This window comes from Astatotilapia calliptera, chromosome 8, assembly GCF_964374335.1.
Source record: "Astatotilapia calliptera chromosome 8, fAstCal68.1, whole genome shotgun sequence".
In the NCBI taxonomy this organism is placed as follows: domain Eukaryota; kingdom Metazoa; phylum Chordata; class Actinopteri; order Cichliformes; family Cichlidae; genus Astatotilapia; species Astatotilapia calliptera.
Genome location: NC_137429.1, coordinates 2,575,501 through 2,587,328, shown reverse-complemented (window position 1 = coordinate 2,587,328; position 11,828 = coordinate 2,575,501). Strand labels below are relative to the sequence as shown.

Below are 11,828 nucleotides of genomic sequence, written 5' to 3'. Positions count from 1 at the left end.
CCATGGAAACCCTAAAGATCCTAAAGGAAACGGCCAAAAAAGAAAACATAAAAAGTGAACTTAAATATAATACTTAATTAAATTTACTTGGTTACTTTCCAATACTGTATTCCTTTTTCTTTTGTATTTTATTTTGTTGATAACCAACAATGTTACTCAAAGGGACAAGCAAAGCATCATTGTGCACATAGTAAAAAAGAAACAGAAAAAATGCTGAATAAAGCTTTGGACAATACGATATAACAGACTATGTTTGTGTCACCTCCTGAAAAGAAACCCACAAAAGAAAGAAAAAACATACACAAACAAGTTTATCTCACTCCAGTCTCAACTTTAGTCAAACCAACTGCAAAAAATATGTAACCACGCATTCACCGTATCATCATCATAGACAATTTCAGGAGTTTCTGGTTATTGCATAGTAACGATTACTAAGCAGTATGTTTTTCTTTGCAAACAGGACATGGGATGCATGAATTCAAATTGTATTAATCAAATGAATTCTTTTGATTTCAGTGTACTGGTTCGAACCACAGGATTGAGTAGGTGACCTGTGTACTTTATCATCTTGATAGCAAGTAACAGTTGTTAATGGGATGGCTCAGAGGTGGACTGGCAGTGTTGCCTCACAGCAACAAGATTCCTGTTGAGATCCTAGCAGAAGTTTACACGTTCTTCCTGTCCCTGGAGTCTCCTTCAGCTACTCCAGCTTTCTCCCAAACACATGCACATCAGGAACATCTGTGATTGTAAATTAGCCAAAAAAATATTTAAATAAAGCCTCAAAAGTGTACAGTAAATCATGATATATACTACGTTCAACTGATGCAGGCTACAAAACTGTACTGTGTAGACAATCCTAACCAAAGCAGTGATTTGCTTTTGCAAATGTGTTACCCATTTATACTGTTAAATATTGGTTTCAAATTTTCTTTCACTATGGTACCTGTTATTGACAAGAGGACAACTTAAGTGTGCAGGTTTCACTATACAGTGCTGTGTCAAAGTATTTGCCATCTTCCTGATTGTTTAAAGAATAAAATAAAATAGATTATAATAGAATAGAATAGTTTTTTTTTCACTGCTGATCCCCAGACCCTAACTACTACTCATTACTGCCCTCAGTTAATGATTCAAGAAAAAGAAAGAGACTGGGCAAAATGGCATTCATGGGGCAGCTCCAAGGAGAAAACCACTGCTGACCAAAAGGAACCCGAAATTCTAGATAAAGTCTGGACTTAAATCACATACGCTCTGGTGTGATCTTAAACAGGTCATGATGGAAAACCCTGCACCGTTGCTGCCAGTGGTGGCACAATCAGTTATCAGGTTAAGGAGCCAATTACCTTTTCACATAGGGTCAGGTTTGGATAGCTTTTTTCCTTAATAAATAAAATCATAATTTAAAAAAAAATGCATTTTGTATTTACAATTGTTATCTAGGTCTAGTATTAAAAGTTGCTTAATAATCTGAAACATCTAAGTGTAACAAATATGCAAAAAAGTAAGAAATCAGGAAGGCGGCAGCACTGCACATTATGCAATTTCACGAATCTGGTTGCTAGGGCAACTTGGCTAATAGACAACTTCAATTTGTTACATTATGAAAACAATTATGAACTCGTGTATAAATGGTTTCTAATATTAATTTGAAGATAAACATGTTTTAATAAAGGAGATGGTGATATAAATGAATTCATTGTTTTTTCTTTAGCAGGAAAGCAAACATCTGTTTTTATTTTTGACGAGTTTTCCTTTAATACATGTCTGCATAAAGGTTTGATGTTCTGTAACCTAGCACCACCTTTAATAGAGCAGATAGGATGCATCAGGTTGTGACGATAATTAAGTTTCCTAGCAACTGTTGCTAAGGAACCTGGTGGCTCCATGGCTCAGTCTACTTAAAATAACACTTGTGCCAAGATTCATGTTTTCTTTCACTAATTGAGCAATTCTGGCTCTACTTTGCATCCATCACATAGAATAAGACATCGCCTCAATCGGGCGATGGGGGTATGTGGTGTGGCGTGTTCTGCGGTGCCGTGCGGACGCACCTGCACGGCACCCGCAATCACACCCACCGTGTTAAAACACGGGGACTCAGGGCTTGGTGGTTGTTGTGGTGGTGTGACAAATGTTAAATAAAGATGGCTCAAAACACAGATCTGTGGTCCCCCCGTGCCTTAATTCCACCACAATCACCTTGGGTCAACACACCTGAATCAAATGATTAGTTCATTACCAGGCCTGAGCAGAACTTCAAGACATGTTGAAGAGGTCATTTAGCTGTTTAAATCAGCTGTGTTGGATAAAGGACACATCTAAAACCTGCAGGACATTGGTCCCTGAGGCCTGGAGTTCCCCACCCCTGCTGTAGGACCATGGTGGGGAGCATTCGGACAGAGGTCCTGCAGGCCCAGGTAGAACAAAAAGTTTCCATCTTTTTCCTAGATTTGAACCCAGAAACTTTTTCCTGTGAGGCAACAGGTCTATCCACTGTTCCACTTTAATATTATTTTAAAATTCACAAAGATGATGTTGCCATTAGCAGGAAATGCCACTGTTGTGTAAAATGGTGCATGGGTGAATGTTTCTAGTAACAAAACAGAGTTTATAGACCAAGATATTTTCTTTATTCCATCAGAGGCTGTTAAACTTATTAAAACTGTGCTGGTCAGACAGTCTTGGTTGTTAGATTATGTTCCAGAACAGTTTACTGAGTGACCATGCAGCATCACCAAGAAGCAAACCTTTGGATGACATAACAAATTAAGCATCTGTAGACTAATTTGTTCCAATCCATAGAATCACTGGAGCCATGCGGTCAGAATGCATATGAGTGACAGCTTCCTACAGTTTTCTACCAGAGAATTATGTGAATGGGTCGATTTTTAACCCTGACCTGGCCTGGTTTTGTTGCCTAAAACTAACCAAATGATTTTGTTATCAAAACATATCCAAACCTAGATTTGAAATAGACTTTTAAAAGAAAGTGATACATTAATTAAGTTAAAAAAATGCTGTTTTTTTGGTTTCACAAAGAGCCCAGTCTCCTGGAACAAAATGCTGTGAGTGATCCACAATGAATTCCTCCCTGCTTTGACTCTGTTACTTTTCATGCCACTCCACCTGATGCGTAGACTTTCTAGCAGATTAACACCATGAAAGCAACATCTCCATACTCTTACTGCAGACTTTATTTAACTGACGAGTTCCTAGTTTAACTAAAGCCAAAATTGCACAGCTTAGATCATCTACATATTTTCTTTTGAAACCGGAACTATGAAATTTCATAAATCTTTCCCCACAATTACATGACGGCATCTCATGTGTCTCTTCAGACTTCCCTCTTCATTAAATCTGATAACACAAATGTCACAACCAAATGGTCTTTTTCCTGTGTGAATTCTTAAGTGGTTCTTAAGATTGCTGTTAGACTTTAATCTTTTGCCAAAAACATCACAAATGGCCTTTCTTATGAATGAACACGCTTGTGCAACTTAAGAATCCCCTTACAGTTAAATCTTTTACCACAGATGTCACAACTGAACGGTGTCACTGCTGTGTGGACGCTCATGTGCATCTTGAAATGTATCCTCTGTGTGAATTGTTTGTCACAATCAGCAGATTTTAATTGTTTCTCCACAGTGTGAACAATCATGTGTCTCCTTAGATCCCCTGTTTTTGAAAATCTTTTAGGACAAACTTCACAGTAAAATGGCTTTTCTCCTGTGTGGATGCTCATATGTGACTTCAGAATCCTGAGCTGTGAAAATCCTTTGCTACAAACATCACAAACAAATGGTCTTGTGCCAGTGTGGACACTCATGTGCGTCTTTAAATGTATCCTCTGTGAGAATTTTTTATCACACAAACTACAACCAAATGGTTTTTCTCCTGTGTGGACTCTCATGTGTGTCTTAAGACTACAATTATACCCAAATGTTTTTTCACAGATGTTACAACTAAATGGTTTCTCTCCTGTGTGGACGCTAATGTGGACCTTAAGATTTGCATTTTTGTTGAATGTTTGTCCACAAATATCACAACAAAACAGTTTCTCTTCTGCATTTTGCTTCACTTTAAGGCATTTCTTATCGACCAAACAGCTGGAATTCCCTTTTCTCGATTGACATTGTCTGTGCTGCTGAAGAGACTGATTGCAGAAAAACTGCTCATCACACTCAGAGCAGCTAAAGGATTTTTCAGCGGCCTTACATCCCACATCACTATTTACCTCTGATTGACATGGTCCATTCTCCTTCCAACCCTTTTCACCATCTTCAGTTTTAGATTCAAAATTTAAAAGAGGCACATGACATTTAACATCAACTTCTGTCTGGTGAAAGTCTAAAGCTTTTCCAGTAGCATTTGCTTGTAAATTAACATTTGGTTCTAAGTAGGAGGCTGGTTCTGGTCCTCCCCCATCCTCTTCATCACTTTCTGCTTTAATCTCCTTAGCTGAGAAGCTGGTTGGAGACTCTGTTTGTCCTGTGCTTTGATGAAGCTGCGCAAACTCATCATCTTCACCAGTGAATGGAAACTTGATGATATCAGCCTCATCCAGACTGTTACGCTTCTGTCCCACCTCTTCCTCTTTTATGTGGAGTGGGTCTGGGTCCTGCTGGTCGAAACTTGGAGTCCAAGGAAGCCCTTCTTTAACTGGCAACATCTGCTGGACATCTGCAGGGAACAGTGAACCATCTTGAACCATCCTCAGTTCAAGATCTATTATTAAATGTACTCTAACTTGCTGGTTAAAGTCAGGTCAGTTATTAGTTAGCCAGTTAAGAGTACATTTGACAATAGAAGTTGAACCACTGGGTCACATAACAAAAGCAATAGCTTTATATTTGAGGAAAATAAGGATAACTGGAAGAAAATGGATGCATGGATGGAATATGAATATATATTTATCAATGTGTGTGCGATACATGACACCATGTGTTTGAACATTTTAAAATACCCCTAATAAATATTTTTCTGATCTTATGAGCCCTAGGCTCTTTTAAATCAATTTCATTAATTCCATCTTAATAGTTTTATATTGGTCATCATCTGGGTTAACCATAATTGGTATGTCTATTTTTTCTTTTCTAATATAATATTGTATAATATCTATCCATTCATTTTCCACTGCTGGTTTGGAACACAGGGGCAGCAGTCTGAGCAGAGAAGCCCAGACTTCCCATCTTTCCATAATTGTTTAGAAGAAATTATCTGTATTCTGGCAATACAACAAAGCAGATAAATAAAGGGTATAAATATTACTAAGTGTAAAGTGCTATTCACTTGTTTACACACACCTGTATAATTTAAGAACTTTTTAAAGATTCTAATATTTCAAATAATAATAGACAAGATAAGAGAGCGAGACACCCAATGACTCTTTGGGAGGAGAAGGTTTAACTTCCATACAAAAAAGGGTTTTTTTAAGCCTAATTTTCAGCACAGTTTGCAAATGTTTTTAACAGATCTTATTAACACTTTTAAACTGGTAGTTTGGTAAGATGTTCTCCGACTTATAGTAGGAGGTAATTTTATCATAACAACAGGAAGCAGGAATCCAAAAATTAATCTTGCAAAAGTTAGTAATCCTTTGTAATCTTTGCCAGTAATGTAACAGCAAGAATAGACAAAGCAGTTTTTACACAGTTTTGTGGAAATACTTTACATTTCTTTAATCTCCAGCAAACACAAATATCTCACTTACCTACATCCTTCTTGACTTGTGTCTGCACTAATTCTGATATAGCTGATGGTGAAATAGGGGCCACCTTATCAAGATCTTTGGGTTCCTCGGGTGGAAGGCTCTTTGTGTGAACACTTTTGTGTCTTTTCAGATCCCACAGATGTGAAAAACCTTTACTGCAAACATCACAAGCAAAGGGTTTCTCTCCTGTGTGGACTCTTATGTGTCTGTCGAGACTGTACTGATGTCTAAATATGTTTCCACAAATATTACAACTAAAGGGTTTCTCTCCTGTGTGAATTCTCATGTGAGTCTTAAGATGGGATTTTTGATGAAATCGCTGTTCGCAAATATCACATCCAAATATTTTCTTGCTTGTGTCAACTACATTTTCCTCCAGTCTGGAAACTTTCTTATTAACCAAACAGCTGGCAGAGTTTTCTGCTGAATGACTTTTCTTGTGCCTCTGAAGAGATCGCTTGTAGAGGTATTGTTTATCACACTCAGAGCAGCTAAAGAATGGAACATCTGCCTCGCAGTGGTCCTTGGTCAGTCTTTGATGAAGCTGTGAGAGGCTGGCCTCCTTCAAACCATTAAGCTGCTCTCCTTCTTGACTGGTGATGAGTTTCGCTTGTTTCTCCTTCACGTGAAGGAGGTCTGGGTCCTTCTGCTCCAGACTGGGGTTTGAGGAAACACCTTCATCAACCTGGATAGCTGCAGGACACATTCAAACAAATGCACATTATGGAGACCTGGTGTAAGTATACATATCCTCAGCAGCTTTAATATATGAAATAAAATGAACAACAAATTGTTGCTGATCTATTTTGTGGATTTTAACAACAAAACTGGACGAAGTCTTTTACCCTGGTTCCACCAGTTGTCTTTTAATTAGCTAGTAATCATTGTTGGATTACAAATTATAACAAACTTTGGATCACATAGCATCAAATGCATTTGTAAATAAATATTTTATTACAATTTTCTTTTTTTTTTCTTCTTCCAGCTGCTCCCTTTAGGGGTGCATAGAAGATCATCTCACCCTATCCCAGCATCCTTCTCTGTCACATCACCCCCTCTGCACATCCTCCTTCACCTCCCCTGTGGTCTTCCTCTTTTGCACCTGCCTGGCAGCTCCATCTTCAGCATCCTTTGTCCAGCTTATCCACTATCCCTCCACTGTCTACCACCTTTTTGTCAGTCCCACCATCTCCAAATGATACTTCCATCACAAATCACCCCTGACACTTGCCTTCAACCACTCCACCCAGCCTGCACTCTCGTCTTCACCTTTGGGTGGCTGACCCCAGGTATTTAAACTCATCTATCTTTAATACCTGTGCTCATTGCAGGTTCACTTTTCCATGTCTCCTTCTTATTCACACATTCCTTTCATTATATTGCTCTTCAGAGCATAAGACCACCACTCCATGCTCTCTTCCGCCTGGTAGCTACTCTCACAATGATCACAATGCCATCTGCAAACATACAAATTGGAAATGAAAATACCACTATCTTTTTAAAAATTGTTTTAAGGACATCACCTGCACCTGGTAGTATCAGAAGGCTGCGTTCAGAACAAGATACAAAATAAAATGAAAAAGAAGGATAAAAAATCTGAACCCATGCAGGTTAGGTTAACTGGGGATTATAACCTGGCCACAGATGGGAAGCACTTTATGAATGTATTAAATGTAGCTGTGCTTTGGGTGGTGCTTTGCATTATTAGATGGATATAAAAATGGATATTTCTGCACTTTTACAGGTGTGGCTACATGCATACTATGCGTTTGTGTTTGTAATCATACAAATATACATACATACATAGGCTACGAAGGCATCTCAGACTACAGGTAAAAATGTAAATCTGCTGTTCTGTTTTATTGTGCATTTTAAAATATGAAATCAGTTTGGCAGACATAGCAAATTTTACTGTGTAAATTTTACTGTAGAGTAAGTGCTGCCGTTGTTGTCATTAGGGTTTGCTCATATTTAAAATTTGGCAAAAGGTTTCTTAACACTGAAACGTCATTTCCTCCTATGAAAACATGTTTCTGGGTCCACACAGAATCACAGGCACATCGTTAATATTATTTTCGCTGCTGGCCTTTTTCTAAACTGTGTCTCACTGGTGCTTCCATTGACATCCACATTAATCTGACTTATGAATCCATTCCCTTTGGATTTGTGATTCAATTAGGTCTAAGTCCCAAACCTTAAATGGCACTGACACTGGAAAAATTACCGAGCCTTCCTGAAGAAAGTGCTGTCATACATTAAAGAAACAGCACTGGGAGAAATTGTTATTTAAATGGTATTTAACCAAGAGTATGAGGAAAGTTAATCCCTTACCTTGTCTGTTTCTGATGGCTAGCTGCTCCATTTCTGATGTGGCTGGTTTAGATTTGAGCAACCTCAAATAGACTCCTCTTGATTTACCGGGTACAAATTTCCTAACTTCTGTGTGGATGTTCATGTGTCTCTTTAAAATTCCTGGCTGTGAAAATCTTTTATTACAAACATTACAACCAAATGGCTTTTCTCCCGTGTGGACTCTGATGTGTGTCTTCAGATTTCTCTTACAGTTAAAGCTCTTGCCACAAACATCACAACCGAAAGGTCTCTCTCCTGTGTGGATTCTCATGTGTGTCTTGAAATGCATCCTCTGTGCAAATCTTTTACCACAAACACTACAGCTGAAAGGTTTCTCTCCCGTGTGGATGCGTTTGTGTCTCTTTAGATCACCTAGATGTGAAAATCTTTTATGACAAACATCACAGTCGAATGGTTTCTCTCCTGTGTGGACTCTCTTGTGCGATTTCAGAATCCTCAGTCGTGAAAAGCTTTTACTACAGACGTCACAAAAAAATAGCTTCTCTCCCGTGTGGCTTCTCATGTGCGTCTTTAAATGTACACTCTGTGTAAACTTTTTATCACAAAGGCGACAGCCAAATGGTTTCTCTCCGGTGTGAATTCTCACATGTGTCTTAAGGTTACACTGATGTCTAAACTTTCTTTCACAGATATTGCAACTAAATGGTTTCTCGCCAGTGTGGACTTTCATGTGCACCTTAAGATTCACATTCAGCTGAAACCTTTGTCCACAAACATCACAGCCAAATGGTTTCTCTTCTGTTTGAACTGTCCCCTGTGAATCTGCATTTTGGTTCACTCCAGAGCTTTTGTCACCGACATCGCAGTTTGAAGCTCTTTTCCCTGACTTCAGTCTGATGTGTCTCTGAAGTGACCAGTCATGGAGAAACTGCTTACCACACTCAAAACAGATAAAGGGCTTTTTGGCATCACTATTTGTACCTGACTCTTCACTATCTTCACTTTCAGGTTCAGGTTCTGTCAGGGGTTCCTGCCAATCATCAGCTTCATACAAGTCTGAACGTTTTACATTAATATTGGGTTGTAAATTATTATTTGGATTCAGGTTTGTGGCTGGTTCTGGCTCTTTGTAGTCCTTTCCATCACCTTCTGCTTTAATCTGTTTGACTGAGCTGCTGGTTGAAGGCTCGGCTTCTCTGTTGTCTTCAGCTGGTGTTTGATGAAAGTGTAGGAGGTGAGGTTTCTCTTCATCATCTTCATTCTTTACACAAACAGCAGTGATGGGGAAACTGGTGATATCAGCTTTCTGTAGACCACGAAACTGCTCTCCCTCCTGGCTGGTCAAGAGTTCCTCTTCTTCCTCCTTTATGTGGAGGAGGACCAAATCCTGCTGATCATGACTTGAGCTCTCTTCTTTAAGTAACAACATCTGCTGGACATCTGCAGGCAACATTGAAACACACATTTATATTATGGATAGATGTGACTACATTCACACTTTTATCCAGCAGCTTAAATATGATTGAAAGTTGTCACCCGTTTAGAAAGAATTTATAATAATTTAATAATCAAAAATCACTAAAACGTTTCCATCTCCATTCAGATTTCATTACCCAAAAAGTAATCCTATAACACACTAATACCACAGAACGCATTGCCAGTCCATGAATCCAGCTATGACCTCACATTAAAACAGGTGTATCATCCTGCCTGACAATATTTCTGAACAATATTTTAATATATTTAAAAAAGGCTGAAGGGAAGAAGACAACAGAAGGACAGGTACTGAAATACTCCACCCCCTCATATAAAAACATTTGCATTATTTATTTATTAGATATTTCTTCATGGAGCTCTTTAATTTATTCACTTTGTATGACAAGAATTCTTTTAAATCTTTGACTAATATTTTTCATTTTTTTTCCAGTGAGAAAAAATTGTAACTTGTTGCAGCTGTAGGGATGTCCTGAATCCTGTTTTAAAATTTCTTCATCAACAAAGGACAAGCTGTGATCGGGAGAGAGCTACATGCTGTGATGAATTCATCACCTCGCTGTACTGGAGGTGTCTTTCACCTTCCCCCAAGTATCCTTCAAGACTTAATTAGCTCAGCATTTGAGCCATGACTGCAGTCACACATGGTCCAGTACACAATATTTTTTCTTTCATGTTTTGGCAACTAAACTTTATTGATAACTGTAGTTCACTCTGGCTCTTGACTGAAATGTACAAAACTGAGGAGAAAAGAAAAAAAGAGAAGACATTAACACATTTTTAACAGGTTCCCAAATTCCATTGTGCCCAGTGCTGGAAAAAACCTAAATGATATCCAGAAAGGACAAAAATTTGAATTACATATCAGAGTAGTGTGTTAAAAGAAAAGAAAAAAAATATCTGTCTTACCGAGACCTGTCCTAACTTGTGTTGGTGCCGTGTCTGATGTGGTTGGTGCAGATATCGGGGACAGCAGCCCTTGGAGGTCACCCAGTTGATGGCTCTTTCTTTGAGGCATCTCTATCCCACTGACAGTTTTCAGGTACAAATGTCTGAAAGTGTAATTAAACAGACATCAGTATTTTAATATCAACTGTATATCTGTGCAGATATAACTGACTGATCACTTGCATAAAAAACACTATGTCAGCTCTCTGTGTGTAAAACATCCTGTGGCGGGGTGTGGTTTGTGGCTCAGGTGCAGCATACGGCTGGAGCAGTTGGTTCATGGTGCCGTGTCAGGGGAGGCTGATACACACCTGAGCTCCAACAGCTGATTATGTCTCCCCTGTAAAAGATGTGCTGGGACCTGAGGTGGTATCGTGTGTGTGTGTGTGTGTGTGTGTGTGTGTGTGTGTGTGTGTGTGTGTGTGTGTGTGTGTGTGTGTGTGTGTGTGTGTGTGTGTGAGTGGCAGCTGGAAAGTTAGAAAGCTATATGCATGACGGAAGCATGTTTTTTTCTTGCTGTTAATAATTATGATCAGTTAAAATATTTAGATTTTTTTTTTCAGAGCACCTTATATAATACACCCTCCCTGCCACCCCTGTCATCAACAGCTGAATATATTCAATATTTCTTTGACAAACAGTGTATAATAAATTTATAATATTGTACATGTACTTTGCCACATTATCCAACACGAATCTAGTATAACAGTAAAGTTAGTCAATTACTTTGTACTTATATGCAGATACTTTTGTTGCATTCATATTTAGGCTTGTGCACTGTATTTGCATAAATGAGTTTTAATGTTGGCTGTGAAATTCCCAGAAATTTTGTCTCACCAACAATATTGAGAGACTTTGCAGATGAGTTCTCGACCGTCCTGACTGTTTTGATTTATTAATTAGAAATATGAATAGATATTGAAAACACTTGTGCAACAGGACTGGTAATTGTTCGTTTGGCTGTCATGTTTGGCTGAGTTGAGCTACGGAGATTTTGGGTGGGGTTTATTTGCAGTAATAGCCGTGGGCAGAGCAGTGACACCTCGGCGGGTCTTTTTCCTTCATTTTCAGCGCAAATATTTGTATATTTTCTCTCTCGTCGCTAATTATGCTCATAGCAGACTGTAGAAATACCTGCTGAGCAGCAAACAGGTAACTTCCGCGTCACTGTGGGAACAGCTGTGGTGCAGCTGTGGGAGAGCCGCACTGGTTCCTGCGTTTGACGCTTCTTCCTATTTTCGCTCCTTTAATATCCACAGTTGTCGTTTTTCTGTGGGTTAAATATGAAGTATTGCATGCAGTTGGTAAAACGTGGAAAAATAAAAACACTTCGAAAGGACCGACACTTTTCTGTGGCTCC

The 11,828-nt window shown here is 38.7% G+C and overlaps 1 protein-coding gene across 2 annotated transcripts; it reads right to left on the bottom strand.

Moving 5' to 3' along the window:
• Positions 1–2,610: 2,610 nt before the first annotated feature.
• On the bottom strand, positions 2,611–11,828 carry LOC113027976 (uncharacterized). 2 transcript variants are annotated; one of them, XM_080304969.1, is made up of 5 exons: positions 11,603–11,828; positions 10,430–10,572; positions 8,045–9,466; positions 5,714–6,406; positions 2,611–4,683 (listed from the first exon to the last, which is right to left on the bottom strand). In XM_080304969.1, the coding sequence occupies exons 2-5, from the start codon at positions 10,536–10,538 to the stop codon at positions 3,476–3,478; spliced, it is 3,432 nt and encodes a 1,143-aa protein (XP_080161095.1). In that variant the 5' UTR covers positions 10,539–10,572; positions 11,603–11,828; the 3' UTR covers positions 2,611–3,475. The 2 variants fall into 2 exon arrangements, with proteins under 2 accessions (XP_080161095.1, XP_080161096.1); XM_080304970.1 differs by lacking the exon at positions 2,611–4,683 and having other exon boundaries at positions 5,656–6,406.

What these genes read in the sequence shown, in the direction of transcription:
- LOC113027976 (XM_080304969.1), bottom strand. Translation starts at nt 10,538, where the DNA reads ATGCCTCAAAGAAAGAGCCATCAACTGGGTGACCTCCAAGGGCTGCTG. An exon ending in ACAAGTTAGGACAGGTCTCG is followed by an intron (nt 9,467 to 10,429) that starts GTAAGACAGATA and finishes TGTTGCCTGCAG; the next exon opens with ATGTCCAGCAGATGTTGTTA. An exon ending in AGCCATCAGAAACAGACAAG is followed by an intron (nt 6,407 to 8,044) that starts GTAAGGGATTAA and finishes TGTGTCCTGCAG; the next exon opens with CTATCCAGGTTGATGAAGGT.